Source organism: Canis aureus, chromosome 32 (assembly GCF_053574225.1).
Source record: "Canis aureus isolate CA01 chromosome 32, VMU_Caureus_v.1.0, whole genome shotgun sequence".
NCBI classification, from domain to species: domain Eukaryota; kingdom Metazoa; phylum Chordata; class Mammalia; order Carnivora; family Canidae; genus Canis; species Canis aureus.
In genome coordinates, this window is record NC_135642.1 from 19,847,660 (window position 1) to 19,874,647 (window position 26,988).

Here is a 26,988-nt window from a genome sequence, read left to right on the forward strand (position 1 = left end):
CAAGTATATGGAAAGTCCCAATTGCCAAAAAATAATGTGACTTTCCAATGATATGATAACTCGGCATGGAGGCCTGAGATGGAATCAGATGCAAAATGGGTTCTTTTCATTTCACCTGTAGCCAGATAGACCCACAACTCTACCTTTGGGTATCAAGTATCATATTAAGGAGGATTTTTTAAAGTCTTAGATTCATATTCTTCAGCCTTTTTCATTTGGTTTCCTAATTGGATATTCATGAACAAATGGCTGAGAACTATTCTTAGAGGATAATGGGCCCTTCCCTACTAGTTTTATATTTATTTTTAATAGACCAGGGGTATTTTTTAGATCAGGTTTGGTTTTTGGTTTTTTAATAAACTAGAAATTCAAAAGTGCAGCTTCTCAGGTCAACCACCAGATGGTGCTGGGGTACTGAGCAAGGAGTCCTCCATGCCTAGGAAGAAACCAGACCAAAGAAGCAAGCTTCCAGTCAGACCAGAGTTAACCCAGGGCAATCATGCGTATATTTCATAACCATAACCATAAATATAACTAAATAGGTTAATTGAAATTGTTTTTACAGTCTTTAAAAAACTTTTGTTTTAGCTTTCTTCAGAGACTGAGAACCATGGCCATCCTCTACCCAGGTAAACTGGGGCCTTCTTTCACATCTTAGACTCAGAGAAAATCTGTAAACTTTCCTGGATGATGACATATTTGGAATAAGAGGTGAAGAGAATATGGATTTCCTATTTACAGCAATTACAGGGGCAAGCCGTATTAGTCACTAAGTAAACTCAAAATGTTCTTAGAGAAACTTAGCTTTTCTACAGAAAAGGCCTTTTATAAAACGAGGAGTTCACTCAAGGGTCCTAGCCAAGATGGGAAAAAGTGACAACTGCCTTGCCTTGAATAGACTAATGCTGAAAAAAAAAAAAAAAAGAAAGTGAATCATGCAAATGAGAGACAGTGGGAACATTCAGGATTCTCAGCATGGAGCCTGGGTTTCCTCAGTCAGCTAAGCTCTTCCTCATCCCTGAGGTCTGGCTCTGTTAACTGCCCCACTCAAAGGCTTTTTCCACCTTCACTCCCCCTAACTCCTTTTCAGTGTGTGACATTCTGTGCTGTCTTATTCTGGGATGACTTTTCTCCCCTAGAAGTTTGCTCTTCCTCCTTCTTAGATGATACTCATCTCCTGGTTTTCTCTCCTCCTCGTTCCCACTCATCTGGCTCTTTGCTGTCTCCTCTGACTTCTTCTACTCCCTGAGGCCCTCAGCCCTCTTCTTTGCAAGCTCCTCCTTGGGTGATCTTGCTTACTCTTAGGGTTATGAAGTTGCAGTTTTTCCAAACCTGCACCTGAAGGCCTGGTCCCTGTTTCTTTGTCTGTCTCTCCCACCCCCACACTCCCATCCCCCATAACAGTAACACCCCTCCCTATATCCTCCTGCCTGCTAAACATTTTCCCCAGATGAACAAAACTCACTAGGTAATTCTGTAACATCTTCTTTCTGGTTTCACTATTTTCTTTACTTATTCAAGGATTTAGAACATATTTTCTTTTTACAAATATAATAAATATTCACTGCAGGAGTTTTAGAAAACTAAAAAGGCACCAAAAAAAATTATGCAAGTCTCCCTACCTAAAGATAACTGCTATTAATATTTTTGGCATCTTTTTCTTTCCAATATTTTTTCTATACCTCCAAAAAATTACCTGGGGTCATATTATACACGTTGTTTCACAATCTACTTTTTTGCACTTCATAACATTGTCAACATTTTCCCCATGTCATTATTTATTCTTCTATAGCACTAGCTTTATTTTTTTTAAGATTTTATTTATTTATTCATGAGAGACACACAGAGAGAGAGGCAGAGGGAGAAGCAGAGGGAGAAGCAGGCTCTCCATGCAGGGAGCTGAACATGGGACTCGATTCCGGGACTCCAGGATCGCACCCTGGGCCGAAGGCAGTGCTAAACCGCTGAGCCACTTGGGCTGCCCTCTAACACTAGCTTTATATCAAAGCATAGTAGTACATTCTATAGATTCATTTATACAATTTGCTATTTATGAATATTGAATTAATTGTATTTTTTCTATTATATAAATATTATATGACAATGATCTTTATTGCTTAATCTTTGTGCATGTCCTAATTATTTCATTAGAAGTTAAACTGCTGGTTCAATTTACCTTTTTAAGGCTTTGGCTGCAAATTGTCAACTTGCTTTCCAAAACATTTGGATCCACACTCCTACCAACATTGTTAAGAATAAACTACTTTAAACCCCATTTTACCTGTCTTCAATATTTGGAATTTGAAGATGAAATGTGCTACCTATTTATAATTTGATTGCTAACAAGGTAGCTAGTAAACTTGCAAAATTTTTAAATGTTTCTTCATGCCTTGTGATGTTCTTTTGTAAAGGTATGCTGAGGACCTGGGGGCTGATTCACTTGTTTATTAGCTGGCCGAGCTTAGGAAAACAATCTCACTTTTTTCAATGCCAGTGTTTGCTTTTATAATAAAAGAATAAATTAATACCAACCTCAGTTGCTGTAAGGATGAAATTACACAATGCTTGCCATATGGTGAGCACGCAATAGATGGTAGATTCCCCCTTTCCCCTGTTTCTCTAGTGGATTGTCTTTTTCCAATGTATAATAATCCCTGTTTCTTTAATTGCAATACTATTCCAAATCACACAGGGTAATAATAATGATAATAATAAGCTTTCATTTATTATATACTTACTATGAGACACATATTGAGATATTTCATCATATATAATATCACATTAAGTCCTCAGGAACATCTGGTTTCTATTTCTTCAACAACCTTCATATCTAAATTGTTGCCAAGTTCCATTAGTTCACAGATTTGTCCAAACTTTTCCTTCCTCCCCGCAATATAATCTAAACCGTACCACTCCTGCCTAGGACTAATGAGATGTCCTCCAAATTGGACTCTACAATTCCAGACTATTTTCTGCGCTCCAGTATCACTTTCACAGATACAAATGCCAGAAAAATAATCATTCTGCAATTTCAGTAAAATGGCAGAAGTCAGAATAGTTGTTATAAAGCTCAAAATCTTCCATGGCTCCCAATGACCTTTTGGCCACCATTCAAAGCCCTCTACAATTTGTTTCTAGCTGATCTTTTTGCCATGGCTCCCCTACTTCTATTCCTTCTATTCTCTGGCAACCCCACCCTCACACACACTCACACACCACCCAAACATATGACCCTAAGCTCTCATCACAGGGTTCTTTCCCCTGGGCCTGTGTTCGATTCTCCCATAGATCCTCATGGAGCACCTGCGATGTCCCACATGCTGCTGTTCAAACACCCTTTTCCATGACATCCTACATTCTGTGTGTTTCTCTCTCCCACTAAATAAGGAGTCCAGATTGGCCAGGAATTATTTTGCTTCCACAATAATTAGCTCAGCCCCTTCTGTATTAGTATGGAATTAATAATTATTTGCAGGCTCAAAAGCTGTATCAGCACCTCTGTGTACAAACCAAAGTCCAGGGGCTCAGGCGAGGAGAAAGGATTTGACACTAGATGGGTGTGCAAGCCGGGGCTATGATGACAATAAAATGGCTTCTCACAGAAGTTTCTATAACCAAGTAAATAAGAAAGGGGAGGAGAGGGACGCCTGGGTGGCTTAGTGGTTGAGCACCTGCCTTTGGCCCAGGGCGTGATCCTGAAGTACTGGGATCAAGTCCCACATCGGGCTCCCAGCATGGAGCCTGCTTCTCTCTCTGCCTATGTCTCTGCCTCTCTCTGTGTGTGTCTCTCATGAATAAATAAATAAACTCTTTTGAAAAAAGAAAGGGAAGGAAGTGGGGCGCCTGGGTGGTGACTCAGTGGTTGAGCATCTATCTGCCTTTGGCTCAGGTAGTGATCCTGGGGTTCTGGGATTGAGTCCTGCATCGGTCTCCTCACAGGGAGCCTGCTTCTCCCTCTGCCTCTCTGTGTGTCTCTCATGAATAAATAAAATCTTTTTTAAAAAAAAGAAGAAGAAAGGGAAAGAGGAAACTGGAAACGGAGCAATAAGGATGAGGAGATGCTAACTTTTTAATCCAAAAAATTACCCTATTTTTTTTAAGATTTATTTATTCTAGAAAGAGTGCACAGGGGGAGGGGCAGACAGAGAGAGAGAGAGAGAGAGAAACCTCTAGCAGAATCCCTGCCGAGCATGCCCCCCCCCCCCAGGTAGAGCTTGATCTCAAGACCCTGAGATCATGACCCTTAGATCATGTCCTGAGCTAAAATCAAGAGTCAGATGCTTTAACACTGAGCCACCCAGATGCCAGCAAAGTTACCTTATGTTTCTAAGTCATCTATTTTCAAGGCAGACCCATTATCCCAGAGAAGCAAGCAAGCAATGGACATCAATCTTTGAACTCCTCACCACTGTGTTGACTGAAGAGCAATGACCTGCCTGAGCTATTCAGTGACTGATGACAAAGTTACCAAACACCTAGACTTCCCAATCTATTTGTACTTCCTTTCACCTTTTCCTTTCAGGTTAAAAGGCTTTGTTGTTCAGAGGCCTTACCCAAAATAGCACGCAGTTATTCTTTCAGGAAACACAGGCTTAATTAAAAGAGGTTGTTCTTTTCTAGTATCTTTTCTTGTCTTCCATTCCTAAACCCTTATTCCCCTTCACTAGTTCCTGTCTCTCCTACTCATCTTTGATGGTTATCCATTCTTCATTATACAGTTTACAGTGAGTCCCTTTCAATGGAGTATTGCTTAGTTCTTGTCACCTGTTTCTTCTTTTCCATCTCACAGAGCCATGTTCTTTTGGCATTCGCTAAACATCTACTACATCCCAAGTCCTTTGTTAGCAGCTGGTCCTCATCATTTCCTTTTTGACCATCATAATGGCTTCCAAACAGATCTCTCTGCCTTAAGGCTCTCTCTGAATCCATCCTATTCCTAAATCAATCTTCCTGAAGCTCTGCTTTGTAAACAGCATTCTCCACCCATTTGCTCAAAGATTAATTAATTAATTTGCTCTTATTTATCAGTTCTATCCTATCTGTCCTCTACATGTCTTTATAGCCTTTGAATTTCCAAATTCTACTTCACATGTACCTAATAAATGTGTTGGGGCAAACTCTATCCCTGGGGTGGAGAAGCTGTTGCCCAAATAAGTTTCTAGTTAAGGAGAAGAAGCAACCTGAGACTCATCCCTAAGAGGAGTCTGAATGTCCCAGAATCAGGGATGAGAAGCAACACAAACCATGTCTGTCTAAGGAGGTCCAATGACCTAAGAAACTTCAGGCCTTTATCCCAAAGTTTCACTGGGAGATGAGTTTACTTAGGCAACCTTGCTAAATCTTGAGATAGGAAATCCAATCAATTTACCCTTCCATTTATTGAGACACTCAACAAAAATAGTTATTTTTGTTGCAATACCTATGTGCCTGGCTTTTTGATGGGTGTTTTGGAAACAACAGTGAATAAGGTAAACAGGTTCCTGCCCTCAGGGAGCTTTCAATAGGAAGGACAGACATTAAACATATCAACAAATGAGAGAATAAAATAATAAAAATGTGGGCTAAGTGCTAATAAGAAGAGCAATAAAGTATGATGCAGCAGGTTGGGATATGCTCCTGGAGATAGGAGGTGGTATCAGTCAAAGAAGTCTCTCTGAAGAAGTGACATTTAAACTAAGATCCAAAAATTAGAAGACAAACACTCAAAGTAACATGCCAGACTATTTGAACAAATGCACAGGTTCAACACACAAGTGTGTTGAACACAAACACACACATACACACCAAGGCTGAGACCAATGCAGGCCAATAATCTCACTGGCTTGGGTCTTCTGTGTAATTAATTCATCCACTGGAGATGAGGCAGCCAGCTGCAGTATAACCAAAACAACTTCTCTTTTTATTATACAAATAGATAATAAGCTTTTCGTATAAGGATCCCTCAAACGACTGGGATTTAAATCCCAACTGTATATTTATTTCTACTTCATTCTGCTAGCAGGGCTATTTATTTCCAACTCAAATTCACATAATATTTCTAGAACCCCGTATAGCACTCTAGTGATCCTCATCACTCTGTATATTGAAAAGAACTATTTGTTACTTTTTAAAGGTGGTATAAATCAGCTCTTAAGAAAATCTAGAAGTTGCTTTCCATACCTCGTTGATTAACTGGATCTTTAGCTACGTAGGCAACATAGTCTGTAGTATCCTACAAAAGAGGGAAAATGATTGCATTTAAAATGAATGGATTGTACTGTTGAAAGATAAGAGTACATTTAGGACATGTAATGAGGTGAGGACTTAAATACAAATGTTTCTGCCTAAATAGAATAGAAAAGCATGCTAGGAGAGAACATAAATACACACTGCATAGCTTGGCCAATATGGAGTCCACATCCTCTGCCCCTTGGAGAAAGAAGTTGAAAATTTAAAATTTAGAGGCAGATTTAGTTATACTTATTCACTAAGAATAAAAAAGAATCCAGAGAGGGAATATGTTAAGATATACGTTCTTTTTTTAAAATTTTACTTAAATCCAATTAACATATAATGTAATTGTTTCAGAGGCAGATGTCAGTGACTCATCAGTTTTATATAACACCCAGTGCTCATTACATCACGTGCCCTCCTTAATGTCCATCACCCATATACATATCCAGCTATACAGTGGAAAGGAAACAAACAAATAGTAGAGACAAATATATATAATATAATTCCTTGGCTTTATGAATGGAATGGTAAAGTTGAGTTAGCAGCAGGGCCAGATTCATGGGCATGTGACCTGTGTAGTCACACAGGGTCCTGTACTTAGAAAGACCCATGCTTGGTTTAATACTATGCTATTACTGTCTTTTTAAAAATTTTTATTTAAATCCAATTAATTAACATATAATGTATTATTGGTTTCAGAGTTAGAGGTCAGTGATTCATCAGTCTTATAACACCCAGTGCTCATTACATCACCTGCCCTCCTTAATGTCAATCCCCCAGTTAACCCATCCCCCCACTCCCCACCCCTACAGCAACCCTCAGTTTGTTTCCTATGATTAAGAGTCTCTTATGGTTTGTCTCCCTCTCTGATTTCATCCTGTTTTATATTTTCCTCTCTTCCTCTATGATCCTCTGTTTTTTTCCTTAAATTCCACATATAATTTGAGGTCATAGGATAATTGTCTTCCTCTGATTGACTTATTTCACTTAGCATAATATCCTCTAGTTCTATCCATGTCATTGCAAATGACAATATTTCATTTTTTGTGGCTGAGTAATATTCCATTGTGTGTGTGTGTGTATGTATGTGTGTGTGTGTGTGTGTGTGTGTATACATATATATATAAAACATCTTCTTTATTCATCTGTTGATGGACATCTGGGCTCTTCCCATAGTTTGGCTATTGTGGACATTGCTGCTATGAACATTGGGATGCAGTTGCCCCTTCGGATCACTACATGTATATCTTTAGGGTAAATATCCAGTAGTGCAGTTTCTGAGTTGTAGGACATACATTCTTAAAAAATGGTTAGGGAGCATGACTATCTCCTGTGTTGAAAGGTGAAATACCAGGGGTTATGCCATCAGAAAAAAGGCATAAACTAGGAGGGGTGCCATGATTTCCCAGTTGTCCAAAGAGACACCATGTATGTCAGAAAATAAGTCAATTACAGAGACACATTGGGTTCTGTGGTTGTTAGTTTGCTTTTGTGTAGTGCGAGTTAACTTAAATAACAAAGCAAAAATATAAAACATTTATTTGATCAATATCTAGAGAGGAAAAATCATTTTTGAAAAAGAGAACCCACAAAAAATCTAAGGAGTTCAAAAAGATGTGTTGCTGACTTTGTAAAAACAAACAGAAAGCTACTTGGTAATTCTGACTCTTACTGAAAACAGTAAACTGATGAGTGATAAGATTTTAATAATTAAAGATGCTTTTTGTTATCTCAGTTCTCAGGGAAAAAAAAAATACACACAATGCCATTTGCAGATTAGAAGTACGACTCTCCAGAGGGAAGATGCAATCAACTGGCAGGAAATAAAAGCCCGTGTGTAATACCCTCAAGGACAATCACTTAATAACCCACAGTGAAACACGCAGGAAGCAGATCTCAGGGTCAGCATAACTTGTCTTCAGTTATTTTAAAAAATAACAAACACCTAAACAAATTTATCTTATGATAAAAGATAAAAGGGTTGAAACATCTTATAAATAAATAAGGTCATATCTATGAGCTTTGTTTTATTTATTTTATTTTTTATTTTTTGAGCTTTGTTTTATATGAATGTAGAAGCAAAGCCACAAGTGCTGGGGGTGTGGCTACTATTTATAAAGTTGAAGGATGGTAGGATGCCAGCAACACTCTCAGATGCATTAGATGATGGGAAAGAGGTTGTGGGACCTCATCCTCAAAACATTATTTAACAGTCTTATAGTTATAAAATTCTATTAACTGTAAATATCTAGAAGAATCTAAAGAATGTTAAATGGCACAAATAGTGGAAAAAATACAAGAAAATATATTTGTGACATACTTCTAGGGCACTTTTAAAAAGGAGAAAGTATATATAGATACAGAAGCATTACCAAGAACTATCTTCAGGGCTGACTGGAGGAAGACAAGTAAATTATCTTTGACAAAAGAGTAAAGGTAAGAATGAGCAAAGATCAAGAGGTAAGGAAGAGTAGCCAGTATTTCTTAAACTTGGGGGAGAAATCCAGTTGAAAGAAAGGTATTACTTTGGGCCATGGAGACTTTTAGCATCTTGCAGCCAGTTAGGTGTGAAGTTGTAAATTATCTCAGTGAGTATCTTAAAAAACAAAACAAAACAAAAAAAGCTATGTGCTAGCAATAATGCGATAGCTATCTCCCATCACACTGTGCTAGGCATGGTGCTAGCAGGTTAGGTGCATCAATTCACATAATTCTCACAATGCTTTAAGGCAAGGGTGATCATAGATGAGGACCCTGAAGCCGGAAGAGGTTAAATAAGTCAAGTCTCCCTGACTCCAAAGCCTGGCACTTCACTTGGGGGACCCTGAATGCCAAAGCTTGTGGTCACTCCAGTTTTCTGTTTTAAATTTGAAGAGCAGACTTTTGCCCCAGCTACAGAGAACACAGGGGTCCCACTCAAATCTAGGTACAAACTTCCCCACAGCATTACAAATTCTTTACCATTTGTTTTTGGTAAAGGCAGTGCTTTGGTGGGTTGAAAGTACTAAAGAACTAAAGGTATGTCATGATGATCTAAAAAGAATTAGGATTCTGGAGAACTATGATAGACATCATGTAGGGCTTGCCTAGGGTAAACGATGATTTGCGTATCAATGCTGAAATGACAGCAACCCTTGAAACCTGAAGCAGAAATTTAGGGCAAACATCTATAATTATTTTTAACTCTTCACTTATAGAATCATTACTTTACATAGCTTAAGGAAAGTATTTGAGTTCCTTCATGGATGACTGAGCTCTAATGGGTTAGGAAGAGAAGAGACAAGGCTGGCCTTTTCAGGCTGGATTCAGTCAACCCTCTTTGCTATCAAGCATATCCCTTTTTGTCATTGTCAAGGCCAGATTTCAAGGCTGGATGGATGGGAGTTCAGGTTCAGTACTGGACCCCCATTGCCACTGCTACGTGCTAGGCACCTTACATGCCCCCTATTTGTACTGAATCCACAATTAGGCATCTGTGGAATCTCTTGAGGAAGAAGTAGAGCTCTTAAAATTTGGTTTACATGTTAATTAAATGGTACCACCATGGAACTAATATATTCATTTGAAAATAACTATGCCCCAGATTGAAATATAAGGAAGTAGAGAAGCCCAAAGGGAAAATTAAGTATCCACTAATAAAAAAAACAAAACAAAACAATGATTTGAAGTCCTATATATACTGCTTTTCTTCCATATGCTTCAAATAAGTTCTAAAGACAGGGTGTTTAGGTTTGACATGCTTGAATATTTTGAGTCACTGGTAGCCAATGTGAAGACAAGTTATTATTCAAATGTTTTAAAGAATAGGGTAATTAAATAGTATTTAAGTATATATTTCAGACATAAAAAAGTTACATCATCAAGTGAAGAAAGTTGCTCACTTTAGATGCCAGTAAGGCAAGCAATGATTATAGCAGAGTAACTTCAGAACATTATTTCCTTTTAGGATAGACAATAATTTTTCCTTTTAAATATTTAGCATAGAGGTCAAAACTTTGCAGGCACATCAGCCACCAGATTTAGTTTTTACTACCGTTCCATACTTCTCTCTTAGGTTTCTGAGTTATATGTCCTATCACTTATGACCCTCCATTTTATTCCTGAGTTGGAAGTGAGAAACTAAATGTAGTGGAAAAAAAAACTGTTATAGTGGATTTTATTGCCTCGTTTCTGAAAGATACAGTCTTGAATAATAAATGCTCAGCAGAAAAGAAGATAATACATTGTCAATTATAATAAGGCCTACATTTGCTCCCCCCCCCCATATGTTTTCTCGACTTTACTGCTGTTCAACCCTTATGAAAATCAAAGTCCTCTTTTAGCCTCTATATGTTTGCAGGGAGAAGAAAAACATCCCAATGTCATGGAGCAACAAATTCCTCCTTCTACTCCCTCAGTTCAAACAGATCTGTTTCTTGGTCAGTCACAGGCTTCCTAAGCCTTCACTGCATCTCTCCTTTCAATCTGGTTCAGAAGTGAAGAGTAGGGAGTCAGGAAATGACCCTCCACTCTGTAAAGTAGGCTGGGACAGCGAGCACTTGCTCAGTCTCCCACAGTTCATGGGAAATGAGCATCCCGTGGCCTCTAAGGAGGAAGGAACTGAAATTCTCTCCTGCCAGCTAAGTGTTCCTTCCATGAGCCTCTGCAAACCTGGATGCCCATTTTAGATTAGACTTAATTGCCTTGGTTGACAGCCAGAATGGCAACCAGGCTTCCCCTCACATGACAAATCCAATTGCTTAATAGGATCTACCTGGAACTCTGTGTTAAGAAAAATGATGAGAGGGGACTGGCAACACATGTATGACATATTTGTTTTTCATGACTTAGATGTTATCTACAAGAACAGTCTCAGATGAGAACTCCATGACTCACAACACAATGGAATACTGATAGCTCATCTATGAATCCAAATATTTTAAAAATCAGTAACAGAAAATATTTTATCAAGACCAAATTTTGTATTGTACATGGCTATTCACAAATCATAATAAAACATTGGAAAAGATACATCATGGCTAACGTGCTTTACATGGAAGCTCTTTTAACTATTATAAAAAGAACTTTTATGAATCCATACTTACAGGATCTCCTCCAGAGGCAAAAGAAATAGATTGCATATGATGATTTGCAATAATCTGTAAAATACAAACAAACATGTATGATGCTGCAGATTAATTATGCCTAGTTACATACAATCTAATAGTAATGGACATACATTTGCATGTTTCGTTTTTGCCTGCTCAGCATCCCTTTGGAAACTACTGTATCCATATTCTGTAAGAATCTCCTGAGGTTCAAGTAGGTTTGACATGCCCATCTCACTGACACTCTCCTTATGGCTGGACATGTGATCCAGGCTTCACCCATCAGAAAATACCATCCCCTCTGAATACAGCAAAGCCAATCAGTATCACGGGGAGGAACTGAAATGGGCAACAGGAAGGATTGCACTTCTCTCTGCCATTAGGGCCTTAGTTTAAGTCCAAATCTTCTGGGAGCCATCTTTTGCTGCCATGTGGGAAAAGCCTAATGGAAAAATAAAGCTTTCCCTCTGGGGCATATCAGAGTCGAGAGTTAAAAATATTTAAAAATCTGATGGTAACATCTGTTCCATCACTTCAACTAACCATCCCTCTTTCTTTATCTTTTTATGCATTTTTTTATATTTACTTATTTTTACATAAGTTAGCTTGAATTGGATTTCAGTCATTCACCACCAAACACAAACTAAGGCACTAACATTAAGATCCTCAATATGAAGTTATCCATGTGAACTGCATTAATGTCAGAAGACCATCTCCTTCATTTGAGATTTTAGACTTATTTGGAAACCACAGCATAATGACATATTTATTTATTTGTTTATTTATTTATTTAGATTTTATTTATTTATTCATGAGAGACACACAGAGAGAGAGAGAGAGAGGCAGAGACACAGGCAGAGGGAGAAGCAGGCTCCATGCAGGGAGCCTGACGTGGGACTCGATCCTGGGTCTCCAGGATCACACCCTGGGCGGAAGGCGGCGCTAAACCGCTGGGCCACCGGGGCTGCCCTATGACCAATTTATAGAGATGTATCTGTCATGCTGTTTTGAAGGTTCATTGAAAATATCAACTGCATCAGTTGGCTAATCTCATCTTCAGAATTGTTTAACCTAATCTACATAGGATTCTGCTTATTGATCTGATAAGATGGACAATTTTATTCTTAGATGCATTCTAATGTAATTGTATAAATACGTGCATCAAAGAACTTCTCAAGAAAGAGAATTTTTGCTTTCTTTGTAATATCCCCAAAGTGGAAACAATCCCAATGATGAGTACTGTGATATTCAAAAATGGACTGCTATGTAGCGAAAAAAAAACATATTTCTTGGGCAAAAAAAGCTAGACACAAAAAATATACACTGCATGATTTAATTTACATAAAGTTCAAAACCAGTCAAAAATGTTTTATTCTGTTTGAAATGAGGATGGTGGTAATAATGAGGCAAAAAAAAAAAAAAAAGAGAGAGAGAGAGAGAGCAAATGGTTTTCTGGGATTCTGCAAATGGTATTTCTTGATCTGGGTAGTGGTTACAAAAATATGTCCATTTTGTGATAACCAAGGTGCACATTTACAACTTGCGTACTTTCCTATGTTTATATTTCAGTTATGAGTGATTACCAAAAATAAATCAATATACAAAGATCAATGTCATTCCAACACAGCAGCACTAACCAATTATACACTGTATTGGGTAAGGGGTACATTTTACAAGAGTACCACTACAAAACTAGTACAAATCACGTAAGGCTTTTTAGAAAATTTCATTGAAGGATATAAATAAGACACAAACAAGCAGTAAGATACACATCACTTCTATGGATGAGAAGACAATATTGTAAAGATGTCAATTCTCCCCCAAATTAATCTGTAAATTCCATGCAACTCCAATGAAACTTCCAACTGTCATTTCAAGCTACTTCTAAAATTCACATGGAAGAACAAATGTGCAAAAAGAGCTAAGATAATTTTTTAAAGAACAAAGAGAGAAGACTTTCCTTATCAGCAAGACACATTGTAAAATTGTAGAAATTTATTTAAATACAGAGTCTAAAAACAAACTCACACATTCATTGTCTTTTAGTCTATGATAAATGTGGCACCAAACAGCCAACAAAAGGACAGTGATTAAATTAGTCGAGTTGAATGAATTAGCTGTATATATGTAAAAAACTATTTAAATAAATCCTGTCCTGGGATCCCTGGGTGGCGCAGCGGTTTGGCGCCTGCCTTTGGCCCAGGGCGCGATCCTGGAGACCCGGGATCGAATCCCACGTCGGGCTCCCGGTGCATGGAGCCTGCTTCTCCCTCTGCCTGTGTCTCTGCCTCTCTCTCTCTCTCTCTCTCTCTCTCTCTCTCTCTGTGTGACTATCATAAATAAATAAAAAAATATTAAAAAAAAAATCCTGTCCTCAGAGTATTTATATAAGTGAAGGTTTTATCCATAAAAGATCTATTCAAACATTAGAAGACAAATACAAGATTACGCTGTGATCTGTGAGGTAGGAAAACCCATCTTGATAGAAAGTAAAAGACATACAGAAAAAATTAAAAACCTTCTATTTGATTACAGGAAAACTCATTTTAAAACTTTTGTCACCAGAAAAGACCCCTGAAACAGGACAAATAACAGGCAGGGAGAATATATTTGCAACACGTAAAACAAAGTATTCATTTAGTTTGTAAGACATTCCTACAAGTCAATAAGAAAAAGAAATAAACCAAAAATAAGAGCAGTTGATTTTCATAAGTCACACAAATGTTCAATAAGCACACTGAAAAATACCCAATTTCCAAGAAATCAAGGCTGTGGAAAATAAAACAAGATACCATTAAATTGATAAAATTGCTCAACAAAACTATGTGCGGCAAGGATACAGATATTCTCAAACACTGCCGAGGACAGGTTACATTTGTACAGCAATCTTGGGAAGCAGTTTGACAGCATGAATTAAAAACTAAAGTATGCACACCCTACAATTATGCCTTCCCACTTCTAGGTTATTTATTCTAGAGAAACACTGGCGTATATGGATGTCATTTACCCATAGTTTATAATATTGAAAAATCGGAAATTTTGCGCGCAAAGTTAGGTCAACAACAGCATAGCTATACAAATAAAATGCTAAAAAATAAAAAAAAATAAAATGAAATGCTGTACACACACACACACACACCACCACCACCACTCATCTATGTACCCCAACAAAGCTAAACCTTCAAGACACTGCAGAGGGGCTTTTTGTTTTGTAATCTGAAGACAGTTACGTAAGACATGCAAAAACAAAAAACAACCCACACACAGAACAAGATTTTTGCACGAGGTTGTAAAGGAAAAGGACAAATGCAATGGAAAAGGATTTAAAGAATACGCACTGAAACTGACCACAGTTAACCTCCTGTGGAAATAGAGTCAAGTACTTCTTCAGCATGTAGCGAAGATAGATAATATGTTTGTGAACTTATTATTATTTTTTTTTAATGGGGGAAACAGAAGTAGAGCTGAATGGATCAGTTCATAGTATGTTGGTCTGTGGTTGAGAACACTGATTTGGCGGTGTGGATGCGGGAGCCCTGCGCATGGACGACAGGTGCAGATGCGAGGGTCTAGGGGAGGGAAGGGGAGGAGGGATGGGGAGGAAGGAGGGAGGGAGGGAGGGAGAGGGGGAGGGAGCGGGGGGGGCGAGGGGGAAGGAGGGAGGGAGGGGGAGGAAGAGGGAGCGAGGGGGAGGGATAGAGGGGGAGGAGGAAGAGGGGGAGGAGGGAGGGGGAGAGGGGGAGAGGGGGAGGGAGCAGGGGGGAGGCTGAAACGTCGTAACAGAGGCCACGTAAAGTATCTCCAAGTTTACAGCACCGTAAGGAGCGGGACGGTTAAGCAAAGCGGAGATAAGGCGACTCTCTTAAACGCAGGGCCTCGCTAAGCAGCAGGAACGGACGGCGAACGGGAGCCCCTCCCGCCGCAGGAGTCGGCCCCCCGCCCCGCCCGACGGGCACCCGGGAGACGGCGTCCGGGGGTCGCGCAGACGCACGGGGTCACGCAGGCGCGCGGCGTCGGCGCACGCGCAGAACCGCCCGGCCGCGTAGCTCCGTCTGCAGGGACGCCTGGCTAGAGGGTGCGCCGCGAGTACGATGTCGGAGATGAACGAGCTGTCCGAGCTGTATGAAGAGAGCAATGACCTGCAGATGGATGTGATGCCCGGCGAGGGTGACCTTCCGCAGATGGAGGTAGGCGGCGGGAGCCGGGAGCCCTCCCCGAACCCCTCCCGCCACGGGGCCCAGCCGCAGCTGGAGGAGGAAGGCCCGATGGAGGAGGAGGCGGCCCAGCCAATGGCGGAGCCGCAGGGGGAACGAGGCCTTGCTCACCGGCCCAGCCCGGGGGAGCAGCCGGGCCAGCTCGCCGGCCCTGACTTCGAGAGCGAGGACGAGGGTGAGGAGTTTGATGACTGGGAGGACGACTACGATTATCCGGAAGAGGAGCAACTGAGTGGTGCCGGCTACAGGGTATCCGCGGCCCTGGAGGAAGCCAACAAGATGTTCCTGAGAACATCCAGAGCCAGAGAAGCAGCCCTGGATGGCGGGTTTCAAATGCATTACGAGAAGACCCCGTTTGATCAGTTGGCTTTCATCGAAGAGCTTTTTTCACTTATGGTTGTCAATCGCCTGACCGAAGAACTCGGCTGTGATGAGATTATTGACAGAGAGTGATTACACGCTGTTAAAAGAGGAGGAAGCTACTTGAGGAGAGACCCGACATTCCACGGTCTTTTGGGCTCATTCCAGATAGATAGTAACGGTGCCAAGGGAAAAAAGTCGATCTTCAAAGAAAATTTTTGTTGTTGTTGTGCAGAGTAGAATAGGGCAGTGACTGCGCTCTTATGAAAGCATTGTTGGAGAAGAAGAAGAAACGTATCAGGACTGTGGAAATCTGTTTTCAAGAATGTTCCTGAAACACCTGCCGCTTAGACTTTGTTACTGATCCCGGTTATTTTCCTTGCATTTGGGGAAAATACCTCTCCTATATTTCACTATAAGGAATGGTTTTGCAAGAATAAGTTATGACCAAGACAAACCGCCAGTACAAGACCCCCACTGATACCAATTACGTGAGAAAAAGTAGTAACATCCAATTTAGGACACAAGATGTCTGAATCGTTTGGACTGAAAGCCTACTGAGAGAACTCTGGAGGTTCCACTTTGTGGTCTGTCCAAACCAGTGTTCAAAGGCTAAATTTTTAGTGTAAAAAAAAAAAAAAAAAAATTGGGTATTCTTCACTATCCCAAAAAAGATAAACCCAAGAAGAAATATGTATCATGTGTGATCTATCTCAAAATGTGTTTTCAAGAGCATCTGAAATTTTGTTTGTACGTGTATCTTGATCATTTATAAAGCTACTATGATCCATAATTCAAGAAAATTTGTCTTGCCATTTTTAAAACTCAAAAATTAAGACGTCCGTAATTTCAAAGTTAGACATTAAAATGTATGTGAAAGAACAGACTATTTCTGATACTCCTACATACTAGAGAAGTTGTTTTACTTGCTCTCTTTGTTTTTCATTTAACTTACAGGTGAAGGACTTTGGTTGAACTTCATAATATAAGAACTGTTAAAGTGAAAATGTCAAGTAAAAGGAAAGCCCTACATCCAAAAAGAAAGACTGAACAATTATGCCCTCAACCCTTAAAAGGTTTTAAAACCTGCCCAGAAATCCACCTCAGTATCTGAAGTTTCCCTCTGTCTCCTCCTCTAATTACGCTTGTCATTGGTTATGCACCAGCATTCGAGATAATAAAATTTCTTGTTCTGTGTATTTTGTTTGTTTGGCCAAGAATATTGTTCCCATACTTTATCTAAACACTATTATTTTATTGTATTGTGCTATTTTATTTTATCATTGAAACCACTTTATGATTCACATTTAACCACTACATGGGAAAGTGCTCCAGCTTCAAATAACTGATTTATAAATTAACTTGTGGATATTAAACTTGGCAAATTCCTATGAAAGAATTTGCCAGCCTGAGAAAACCTGTCCTATTAAGGTGAGCATGTTGCTGTGGTTATTAAGGTTCTGAAGTTGTATAAGAATAGTAGTAATTCTGTCAGAAAGCTGTGCCCAGTAAAACAGTATATTAGTAGGTCTGATGATCAATAAAAGTACTGGATGTTCCTGCCCCTTATGGCACTAAAGGACACATCCAGTACAATACCACAGCTCAGCCTCAGTTACAGTCATCTTGCCTCTTATGGGTGGGGGGGGGGGGGTCCTTTTACATAAAGTAGAGGACTGGCGAGGGTGACCATAGTTACTGAAACACTAGCTTGGTGAGGAGGAGAATAGATAGATGGGACAATAATAAGCAAGATGTTAGCACTTAACCATCCTAACCCTGCCTCTCCAATGCCTTAATTTCACTGCATTTTCAAACAGCTTGTAGCTGCAGCTAGACGAGTCTGATTATTGCTTGTATGATGTGAATTAACTGAATTTGGGAGTGGGGCAAAGGATGCCAACACACACATAACTAACCAGTAGCATGTACTTCCAAATAGAGGTGTCAGGAAAAAAACCGATCTTCCAACCAGGAATTGTGATTAGGTTCATCTCTGGGACTGAGTAGGGAGCAAGAGGAGAGGAAAAGAAAACTATTCCCTGTTGGGTTTGAAGGCTCATTTTGAGGAGGAGGAGGAGGAGTGGACCCCTCTGATGGTAGGTCTTAGAAAAATAGGCAGTAATCTGAGAGACCACTGAAATTAATACTTGTTTGTATTTACTAAAGATAGAAAATAATTAATAACATTTTAACACCCCTTTTAGAAGCATAAAATCGCTTGTATTTCTTTTAAAGGTTAAAGCTAACACTGGAATGAGGTGACCTAGTTCAAATCTGGGTTAATGGGAACTAAAGAACAGAGTTCTAGAGAGATTCTGGTCCTTACTTTGTGAACACGGGAAAGGAAACCTTAAAATTATGAGTATGTGGGGTGATGGGGCATAGTTTTCTGGATCTTTTCATATACATTTTTATTAGATCAGACTGTCCTACCCTGGCTGCCCTAAGGACACATCTATTTTGTTTGACTCATGCTTAAAATTTTCATTTTTAATTAAAGAGCAACCTCTCATAATCCAGAGACAGCAGCAAAACTCCCAGATATCCATTTTTCCCCCCAAAAGTTGAAGATCTGGCAGCCCTTGACCTATAGTTATGTGGGAAAAAGCATCCAATTCCCCTTCATATAGAGAAGGCATTGTACTGCCATGTTTCCCAGTGTTGTCTCCCCAACGTGGAAGCCAAGTGGCCCTCACCGTGTATCATTATGCTTGCACCATTGTTTTTCTTGCACCTGGACAGTTAGCATTACCCTTCTGGCCTCTATATATTTGAAGTTGCCTCTCTTCATAAAGACTAAAAAATGTCTCCATTTTCTGCCTATTTTACTTTCTTTATCTCTTTATTACCCTTCTCAGTAAAATTTTACCAGCTGTTAGACTTGGTAGTAGGATTGTAGATATGAGTAAAGAATAGTGGGAGGAGGAGCTACTGAGACTGACATTTTTGCTTAAGTCCCTAACATATTAAAGTATATCAAGGAAGTCTGCTTGGATTTTTAAAACGAGTATACAAAAATCCTTAAAACTTGCTTTTCCAAAATATGGTAAATTTTAAAAATTGCAATTATGTGTTTAATATAATTTCATTCTCTGCCTCTGAAGTTCCTTCGAAATGACATTTTCTGGGAATGATCTGAAAGACCGTTTCTGTGAATGGTTATATTCTTGAAGTTGTTCTCCGTGGCTGAAGATGAATGCAAACTGACCCATAAATACTCTGTCATCTATGAATGTATCTATTAACTTGAAACTGTTTATGTTTTCAGTCCAAAGTATATCTTAGAAGCATGAGGGGAGGCATTAGTATTTCTTGGTATTTATCTTAGAACTTCAAAGGGTAGCTGTCTTTAAGGAGAATTTAATTACTAGATCATTTTCTCATGTACATCTGTCTATATGGTTGATTCTCTGCTGCCTTCATACCTTGAACATGTTACTTGCCCTTTTGATGGGATTTATAAAGCTTCTTGAGTTGAAGCATCCACAGTGACACATCTTTTTTTATACCCCACCACCACCAAGCCATTCCTACTAGGCCTGCAGAATGATTCAAAATTATTCTTAAAAATCAACACCTGGGTCTGAGATCAATGAGATCCTAACTTCAGTCTTCACTCCAGCAGTGGGCTGAACATAACCCCATTCCACGCCACCAAGACAGAAAAGATGTCTCACTTCCAGAGGCACTCACTGCTACAACTACTGGTAGTGGAAGCCACTCAAGCCACTCATGCCCACTGTCCCTACTTCTATTCTGCCAAAACGATGATGGGCATGTCACAATACCCCCCTCTAATAGCAGTAGCCTGGAAAAATTGTAGAAGGAGAGAAACATGAGAATAAACTATGCCCTCTACCCTTATACACCACAACCCTATTCTTCCTAAATTCCACATTCCTTCAGTCACTCCATAGAAAGGACCATTTTTTAAAGTGCTCGTTATATTCTGCACATAAGGCTGTCACCATGATGGCTCTAGATTTGATTACTCTTCCTCTCCTTCAAAATTATGAGATAATTCAAGTGCTTCTATACTCAATGAATCTCACTCATACTAAGGCACAATAAGCACTCCTGGTACCATGCACGTGGATGAAAACTAAAAATAAATTTTCCACTTACAAGTGTCTTAAGAGCAAAGCATCTGAAAGACTGAATGATTGTTTCACCTTCCACCTAGACCTGTTGCATCTTCAAAGCACAGCCTCAAATGTTCTCCTGTCATTATACCAATGGTACCACCTCTCTTGTATAACCAATCAGGGCCCAACTAGACACGAATTTGTTTTGAACTATTTCAGATTAACCGTCTTCCTCTATGGTGTTTTATACTACTGTGTAAGCAATATATTTTATTCTGCTTTTTTTTTTTAAAGATTTCATTTACTTATTCATGACAGAAAGAGAGAGAGAGACAGGCAGAGAGGCAGAGGGAGAAGCAGGCTCCATGCAGGGAGCCGGACGTGGGACTCGATCCCGGTCTCTAGGATCAGGCCCTGGGCTGAAGGTGGCGCTAAACCACTGAGCCACGTGGGCTGCCCCTTATTCTGCTTTTGAACTTAGAAAATAAAGCAGCCCTCAGAACTGCAAGTGATTTTTTTGGCAAAAATATCAGAGTCAAAATGTATATAGCTGTATTTATATGTTACTGAAAATTTCATAATTTTGTTTTAAAATATGCTTTCCCTGTTAAAGACTAGTTTATGAAAATGTCTCAAGGAAATAGGAAAAATGGTTGAGTAAATAACAGTTGGTACTGGGAGACTGGCACTGTGCTAAGTGATTTACATGATGATCTTACTGAATCCCCTAAATAACCCAATGAGACATATACTACTGGTAAATCCACTCTCTCAAAAAAATGAGTGGGAAATATCAGAAAGGGAGACAGAACATGAGAGACCCCTAACTCTGGGAAACGAACTAGGGATGGTAGAAAGGGAGGTGGGCGGGGAGTGGCGGTGACTGGGTGACGGGCACTGAGGGGGGCACTTGACGGGATGACCACTGGGTGTTGTTCTATATGTTGGCAAATTGAACACCAATAAAAAATAAATTTATAAAAAATACATAAATAAAAATTAAAAAACAAAACAAAATAGGAATAATAATTTAAAAAATCCACTCTCTCAGAAACTCTGTGAATAGGTAGTATTATTTCATTTCACTGACAAGGAAAATTGAGTGGTAGAGTAAATTGCTGGTTAGTGGCAGAGCCAGGATTTCAACCTATGCTGTGACCTCAAAGCCCCATAGTGGTTTTGTTTGTTTGTTTGTATTCATGAGAGACACAGAGAGAGAGGCAGAGACATAGGCTGAGGGAGAAGTAGGCTCCCTGTGGAGAGCCTGATGTGGGACTTGATCGCAGGATCCCGGGATCACTACCTAAGCTGAAGGCAGACGCCCAACCACTGAGCCACCCAGGCAGCCCCCATAGTGTTTTATTTCAGCCAGCTACACGTTAAATCTTCCAGGTGTCCTTGATCAACAACAATCCATAGAGGAAAACCTTAAATATTAAGAACCTTGAATCACAACATATTAGACCAAGAAAAAAAAATAGACTCTAACACACATAAATAACCTGATACAGGGAATTTAGCTTAAAACATAAAAAGCAAGTCAAACAGTGCCCTAGTTTATAAGGTACACATTTAGTCCAGGGCCTGTATATCTTTTATATTTGCTTCCACCATGCTGTTCTTTGAGAAATAAGGTTCACAACGAGAACTCAGGCATATATACCATGGTATCATAAATCATCAAAGAAACTGTGTTTATGTTATAACATTTTACAAAGCATTTCAACCTTAAGAGTTGGAAGAAAATCTTTTATGCTTAAATTTCAATTAGCTAGAATATTAACTCTAACATCACCTGCCCCTCTGTCCTTCATTTACACCCTCATCCAACACAGTCTGTTAGTTCTGAAAATGGAATTGCTTTCCCTTTGGGGAGCACTGATGGACAGTAATAAACAACTTGCCAAATGGTATTTACAATGTTATTTGCACCTTAGTTCCTATTACAAAGCCAATTAGGTAGAGGTAAGTATGCAAGCAGTTAAATGCCATGACGGGTTAATAATACTGTCGTTCTAATTATTGTCATGCATAAATCCTTGGCAGATTTTTTTCCCTTGTGCCTTATTAAATTTTAGGCACACTCTGTCTGAAATTTTATTTTCTTTATTATGCCCAGACTCTTCTAGAAAAAAACATGGTATGTTAAACTATAAATGACATTCGTGATCTTACCTGTTGGTTGTCAATATTCATCAATGTGAGGCTGCATGTTGAGATGGTCAGTTTAATATTCATTCCCGAAAACTGAAGATTACTTTTGCCAAGAACTGTTGATAGGAACTTAACTGGAGGCTTTAAAAATAGCAAAACAACACTCTAAGTTAAGGGTTTTGTTACAAAATAATATGAATGTTTTTATGTGTTAAAAATGGGTCAAAACACATACTCTTCCTCTCTATTTTACTTTACTTTAAACAAATCAAATGAGACGGAATGCTTTTTTTTTTTTTTAATGAACAGTTTTTAAAAACGGAATGAAGCAAATTCTTTAATAAGTAGTGAAATCTGAGCCCTCGAACCTTTCTCGTACAACCCAAGTGTTGGGAGAAGAGATCTGCTTTATATAAAAGGAATTCCAGTGAGAGTTTGGGCTAGCTGAACTTTCTGGTCCCTTTGTACACCAGAAGTCAAAAAAAAAAAAAAAAAAAAGAGTTGGTGTAGGTTTTTTTGTGATCATTAAAAAAAGTACTATGAGACATACCAAATGTATGGGACACAGGGAAGGTGGTGCTAAGGAGAAAATTTATAATTATAAACACTAACATTAAAAAGGAAGAAAACTCTCAATTCAAGAACCTAACTTTACAACTTAAGGAATTAAAAAAAAAAAAAAAAGAACAAACTAAACCCAAAGCTGGTAGAAGCAAGGAAGATTAGAGCAGAGATCAATGACTAGAAAGACTAGAAAAACAATAGAGAAAATCAATGAAACCAAAAGTTAGTTCTTTAAAAGATCAACAAAATTGACCAATCTTTAGCCAAATGGACTAAGAAAGAAAGAAAGAAGACTCAAATCACTAAAATCAGGAACAAAAGTAAGATGGAGATCTAACTACCAATTCAACAGAAACAAAAAGGATTATAAAAGAGTGCTATGAACAATTGCATATCAACAAACTGATATGCAATTACCTAGATGAAACAGACAAATTCCTAGAAACATTAAACCTACCAAGACTTGATGAAGAAATAGAAAATCTAGATAACTAAAACTAATAGAAAACAAAAGCAGAAATAACAATAGAAAATAACAAATGTTGGAAAGGATGTGGAGAAATAGAAATCCTGTGCACTAATGGCAGGAGCATACCATAGTACAATTGCTATGGAAAACAGTATGGCAGTTCCCAGTTCCTCAAAAAATTAAAAGTAGTATTACCAAATAATCCAGCAATCCTCCCGCTTGTTATATACTCAAAAGAACTGAAAGCAGGGACTTGAATAGGTAGTTATATATCCATTTTCCTAGAAGCATTATTCACAACAGCTAAAACATGGAAACAATCCAAGTGTCCATCAACAGAAGAATGGATAAGCAAAGCATGGTACATACATACATATTATTCCCTTAAAAGGGAGGAAATTCCTTTTTTTCTTTAAATTCAATTTAATTAACATATACTGTATTATTAGTTTCAGAGGTAGAATTAAGTGACTCATCAGTTGTGTACAACACCCAGTGCTCATTACTTCATGTGCCCTCTTTAATGCCCACCACCCAGTTATGAAAATATGGAATGCTTCATGAATTTGCAAGTCATCTTTGTGCAGGGGCCATGCTAATCTTCTCCGTATCATTCCAATTTTAGTACATGTGCTGCCAAAACGAACATGGGAGGAAATTCTAACACATGCTACAGCATGGATGAATCTCGAGGACGTTATGTGCAGTGGAATAACCCAGTCACACACACAAAAAAATACTATGATTCCACTTACGTGAGGCACTTAGAGTAGTCAAAATCATAGAGACAGAAAGTAGAATGGTGGCTGTCAGGGCTGGAGAAATCAGGGAGTGCAGTCATTGTTTAATGTGTATAGAGTTTCAGTTTTACAAAATGAAAAGAGTCATGGAGACGGGTAGCGGCGATGGTTGCACAATAATGTGAATGTATATAATATCACTGAGCTGTACACTTAAAAATGGTTAAAATGGTAAATTTTATGTCCTGCATATTTTACCATAATTTTTTAAATTGGAAGGGAAAAGAGCATAAAAATATACAGCGCATAGAAGAGTTCCTGGAAAAAAAAAAAAAAAAAAGGAAGAGTTCCTGGAATGTATTAAGTATGCAATAAATGTTAGCTATCAAAGCAAATTAACTGAATTTTTTTTTCCTTCCATGTGTACTTTTTTGGAAAGATGATAACCTGCTTTGTTTTGTTTTATTTTGTTTTGGGGTGTGAGCTCCCCATTTTTGAAATGAGAAAGTCTTAAATGAGTGAGCCTGTTTGTTGGGATCATCCAGTAAAAGCATCCTATTTGCAGACATTACAGAGGCAGGAGGAGGCCAGAGGCTACTTTGGGGCCATAGGTTTCATCAAAGAAACTAGTAAATAGGGAGCTCTAATAGAATTCAAAGGCTACTTATCAGTGGTTTTCTATGCCTTGTGGCTCATCTGGGTGACACTGGATTAGCCCTATGCAAAATAATGAAGAATAATAAAGAATGAGGCAGGGTGGTATGAAAATAAAGCGCTAAACTGGAAATCTGAATTCCTGGCTTCTATAGCTGGCTGTTACCATCATCATCCAAGTTACTCAAGACAGATCTCCTATGAGCCAGTCTAGTAGCTGGCAAAATAAGAGGGCTAGACTGGAAGATCTCTAAAAATTCTTTCTCTCTTAAACAACCTACAATTCCATGATATCCATAGTTATCTTAAGGCCCTTTACACCTCCCCTTTGGACATTCCAAAGCAATAAATGTTCTAGGGTTAAATCCAAGTCTATGCAACACCAAATCTTATGTTTTCTTTCAAGCATGAGAAGTGCCTTCCACTCAGGGATTATTATCTCACCTCTACCAGCACCCACATTTCCATTTGAAAATAGGCCAAGGAGTCTAAAAATTCTAAAATGTTAAAATGCAGAATAGATACATTATAAAATAATGAAATTGGAAGGAACCATACCGGCCATCTGGTTCAACTTAACTTTACAGGAACAAGGATGGGGTCTGAGAGAGAGATGAGATACTTCAAAGGTAAGTAAACACCCAGGACTGGAACCCAGACTTTTTTACTTGAAACCCAGGCGCTTTCTTCATTCTGTGGCTCGGGCATCACCATTTCAGACAGTGTCAGGCAAGTCAGAAACATTGGAGAGACAAGAACAACTTTCAGTGCATTTCTGGTGTCATGCCAACTGATAAAAGGCCATTCTAGACTTCAGCTCATTGGGTAGAATGAACTAACAACTATTTTGATATTCTCTTTTATGTTTAGAAAAACATAAAACAAGAAAACCACACCAATATTTACCTTTCTCTTTTTAACGGCTCCATTTGCCCCAGAGACGGCTTCACACAGGCGACTTATTGCTTCCCTACAGAACAGAAACCATAGAAAGACTTAGCATACTAACATGCAGTGAATGGTCAATAAATGCTAGCAAGTGTTACAGATAAAATGTGAGTCTGACATAAATGATCTTCCCCTATTCCCAAAGGGTAAAGCATTGTACCTTGTCCCTCTGCCGTTAACTCCCAGAAACCCAGCAACAAAAAAAATAAGCAAAGGAGAGCAACAAAGCCACTTTACAATAAGGAGTCCTACTATTCACCTTCTTGATCTCTTTTTTTCCTTGATTTTCAGGTTTGATTTTGAGCCAAAAAAGAGGGGTAGAACTTTGTTGTCTGAGGATAATTCAGTTTTACTTTCAGCAAAATCCTCCCTGTGGTGTTATGAATAAAAAGCTTCCTAGTTTCTCAGCACCAAAGACAATGAAATACAAAAGAATCTGACAGTAGGGGAAGTTTAAAAGGATGGGGAGAGAATTGAACTTCAAGGTGGTCTCAAATGGAGCTTTATTGACTGAGATACTGCGACAAGTCATTGAGCTTTCACGTAATTCCGCAGAAGAACTGAAAATCAATAACAAATTTCCTCCTTTGCTTTTTTTTTTTTTTTTTTGCCCTTACTCTGCACTGTACTTCCTGAGAGAAAGGCACCACGAATATATGAAGTTGGTCCTTAATGGAAGTGGTGAATGAACTGGCGCCCTCCACTCCAGAAATGCAGTTATAACTAAGAGCTTTTGTCTCTGGAACTCAGCATTCACAACAGCCGGAGCTTTCACTCAGTGTAATCTGAACCATAACCTTGTGGCTTTCAACACATATATTAAACTTTTCACAAAGCACATCTCTAAGCTCTTTCCTGGATTCACTGGAGATCATTGCTTAAATTAGTAAACTGAATTAGTACACACACATATGCGCACGTGCAGCATTGCATTACAATTTTTATACATATTTCATGAAAAATATTTTCTTTGAGATATTTTTGATTACTAAAGGAAGGAAGGAACATTCAGAGGAATGCAGACCCACTAAAGAAATCTATCTATATATAGTACAGATACAGCTATATAGATAAAGATGCATTACTGCAGATTTAATTCTCAATGTTCTTGTAGAAGGCAGTTTGGAAAGATAAGTAGAATTCCCAAAAATTCTGGGGCATAGTTTTAGATTTATAGTGTGTGTTTTAGTTTTAGTTCAGAGTCTTTTTTTTTCCCCCCCGGTATATGAAATCCTTCTCCAAGGTATTCTATTGTCTGATTTTTGCATAATTACCTGTAACCAAAACACAGAATGGCTTTTTGGTTTGGCATATTTTCTCAGGATTTTATATTTATAGTTTCTGTTGGATTCCAACCTTTGTTCTCTGGATGAAACAGGACTGCTCAGAGAGTTAGGCTATTTGGTTGGTTGATTAATGTTTGAGTCATCTTAATGATTATTCAAGAATTGATGAGACACATAATAATAAATCTGAATTAGCCTCTGGTGTTGCCAA

The 26,988-nt window shown here is 38.7% G+C and overlaps 3 protein-coding genes and 1 non-coding gene across 15 annotated transcripts in view; 2 read left to right on the plus strand and 2 right to left on the minus strand.

Moving 5' to 3' along the window:
• Nucleotides 1-26,988, plus strand: part of LOC144303181 (uncharacterized) — a 151,241-nt gene that overhangs the window by 102,098 nt on the left and 22,155 nt on the right. For 7 of the 11 annotated variants that reach the window (XR_013370233.1, XR_013370232.1, XR_013370234.1 and 4 more), the window contains one exon: nucleotides 16,832-17,073. The exons of 3 other annotated variants lie outside the window; for them this stretch is intronic. Coding sequence is in view for 2 of the 8 variants with exons in the window: in XM_077881037.1 (XP_077737163.1) it covers nucleotides 16,832-16,835 (4 nt within the window). In the remaining 6 variants the exon portion in view is untranslated. Of the gene's footprint in view, nucleotides 1-588; nucleotides 727-16,831; nucleotides 17,074-26,988 lie in introns of those variants that run through there. One more of the 11 variants, XR_013370231.1, reaches the window with a different exon arrangement.
• SHC4 (SHC adaptor protein 4) overlaps nucleotides 1-26,988 on the minus strand; it is a 132,368-nt gene that overhangs the window by 37,652 nt on the left and 67,728 nt on the right. For both annotated transcript variants that reach the window (XM_077881029.1, XM_077881030.1), the window contains exons 3-6: nucleotides 25,450-25,513; nucleotides 22,138-22,257; nucleotides 11,298-11,351; nucleotides 6,160-6,211 (exon numbers count right to left, since the gene is read on the minus strand). In XM_077881029.1, the coding sequence (XP_077737155.1) occupies nucleotides 6,160-6,211; nucleotides 11,298-11,351; nucleotides 22,138-22,257; nucleotides 25,450-25,513 (290 nt within the window). The remainder of the gene's footprint in view (nucleotides 1-6,159; nucleotides 6,212-11,297; nucleotides 11,352-22,137; nucleotides 22,258-25,449; nucleotides 25,514-26,988) is intronic.
• EID1 (EP300 interacting inhibitor of differentiation 1) lies at nucleotides 15,309-17,073 on the plus strand. Its single transcript, XM_077881031.1, has one exon. The coding sequence runs from the start codon at nucleotides 15,392-15,394 to the stop codon at nucleotides 15,965-15,967; it is 576 nt and encodes a 191-aa protein (XP_077737157.1). The 5' UTR covers nucleotides 15,309-15,391; the 3' UTR covers nucleotides 15,968-17,073.
• On the minus strand, nucleotides 23,692-23,796 carry LOC144303683 (U6 spliceosomal RNA). The gene has a single exon (XR_013370663.1). It is a non-coding gene; the product is annotated as a U6 spliceosomal RNA (small nuclear RNA).

Excerpts from the sequence above, each read along its gene's own strand:
- EID1 (XM_077881031.1), top strand. The coding sequence starts at position 15,392 with ATGTCGGAGATGAACGAGCTGTCCGAGCTGTATGAAGAGAGCAATGAC.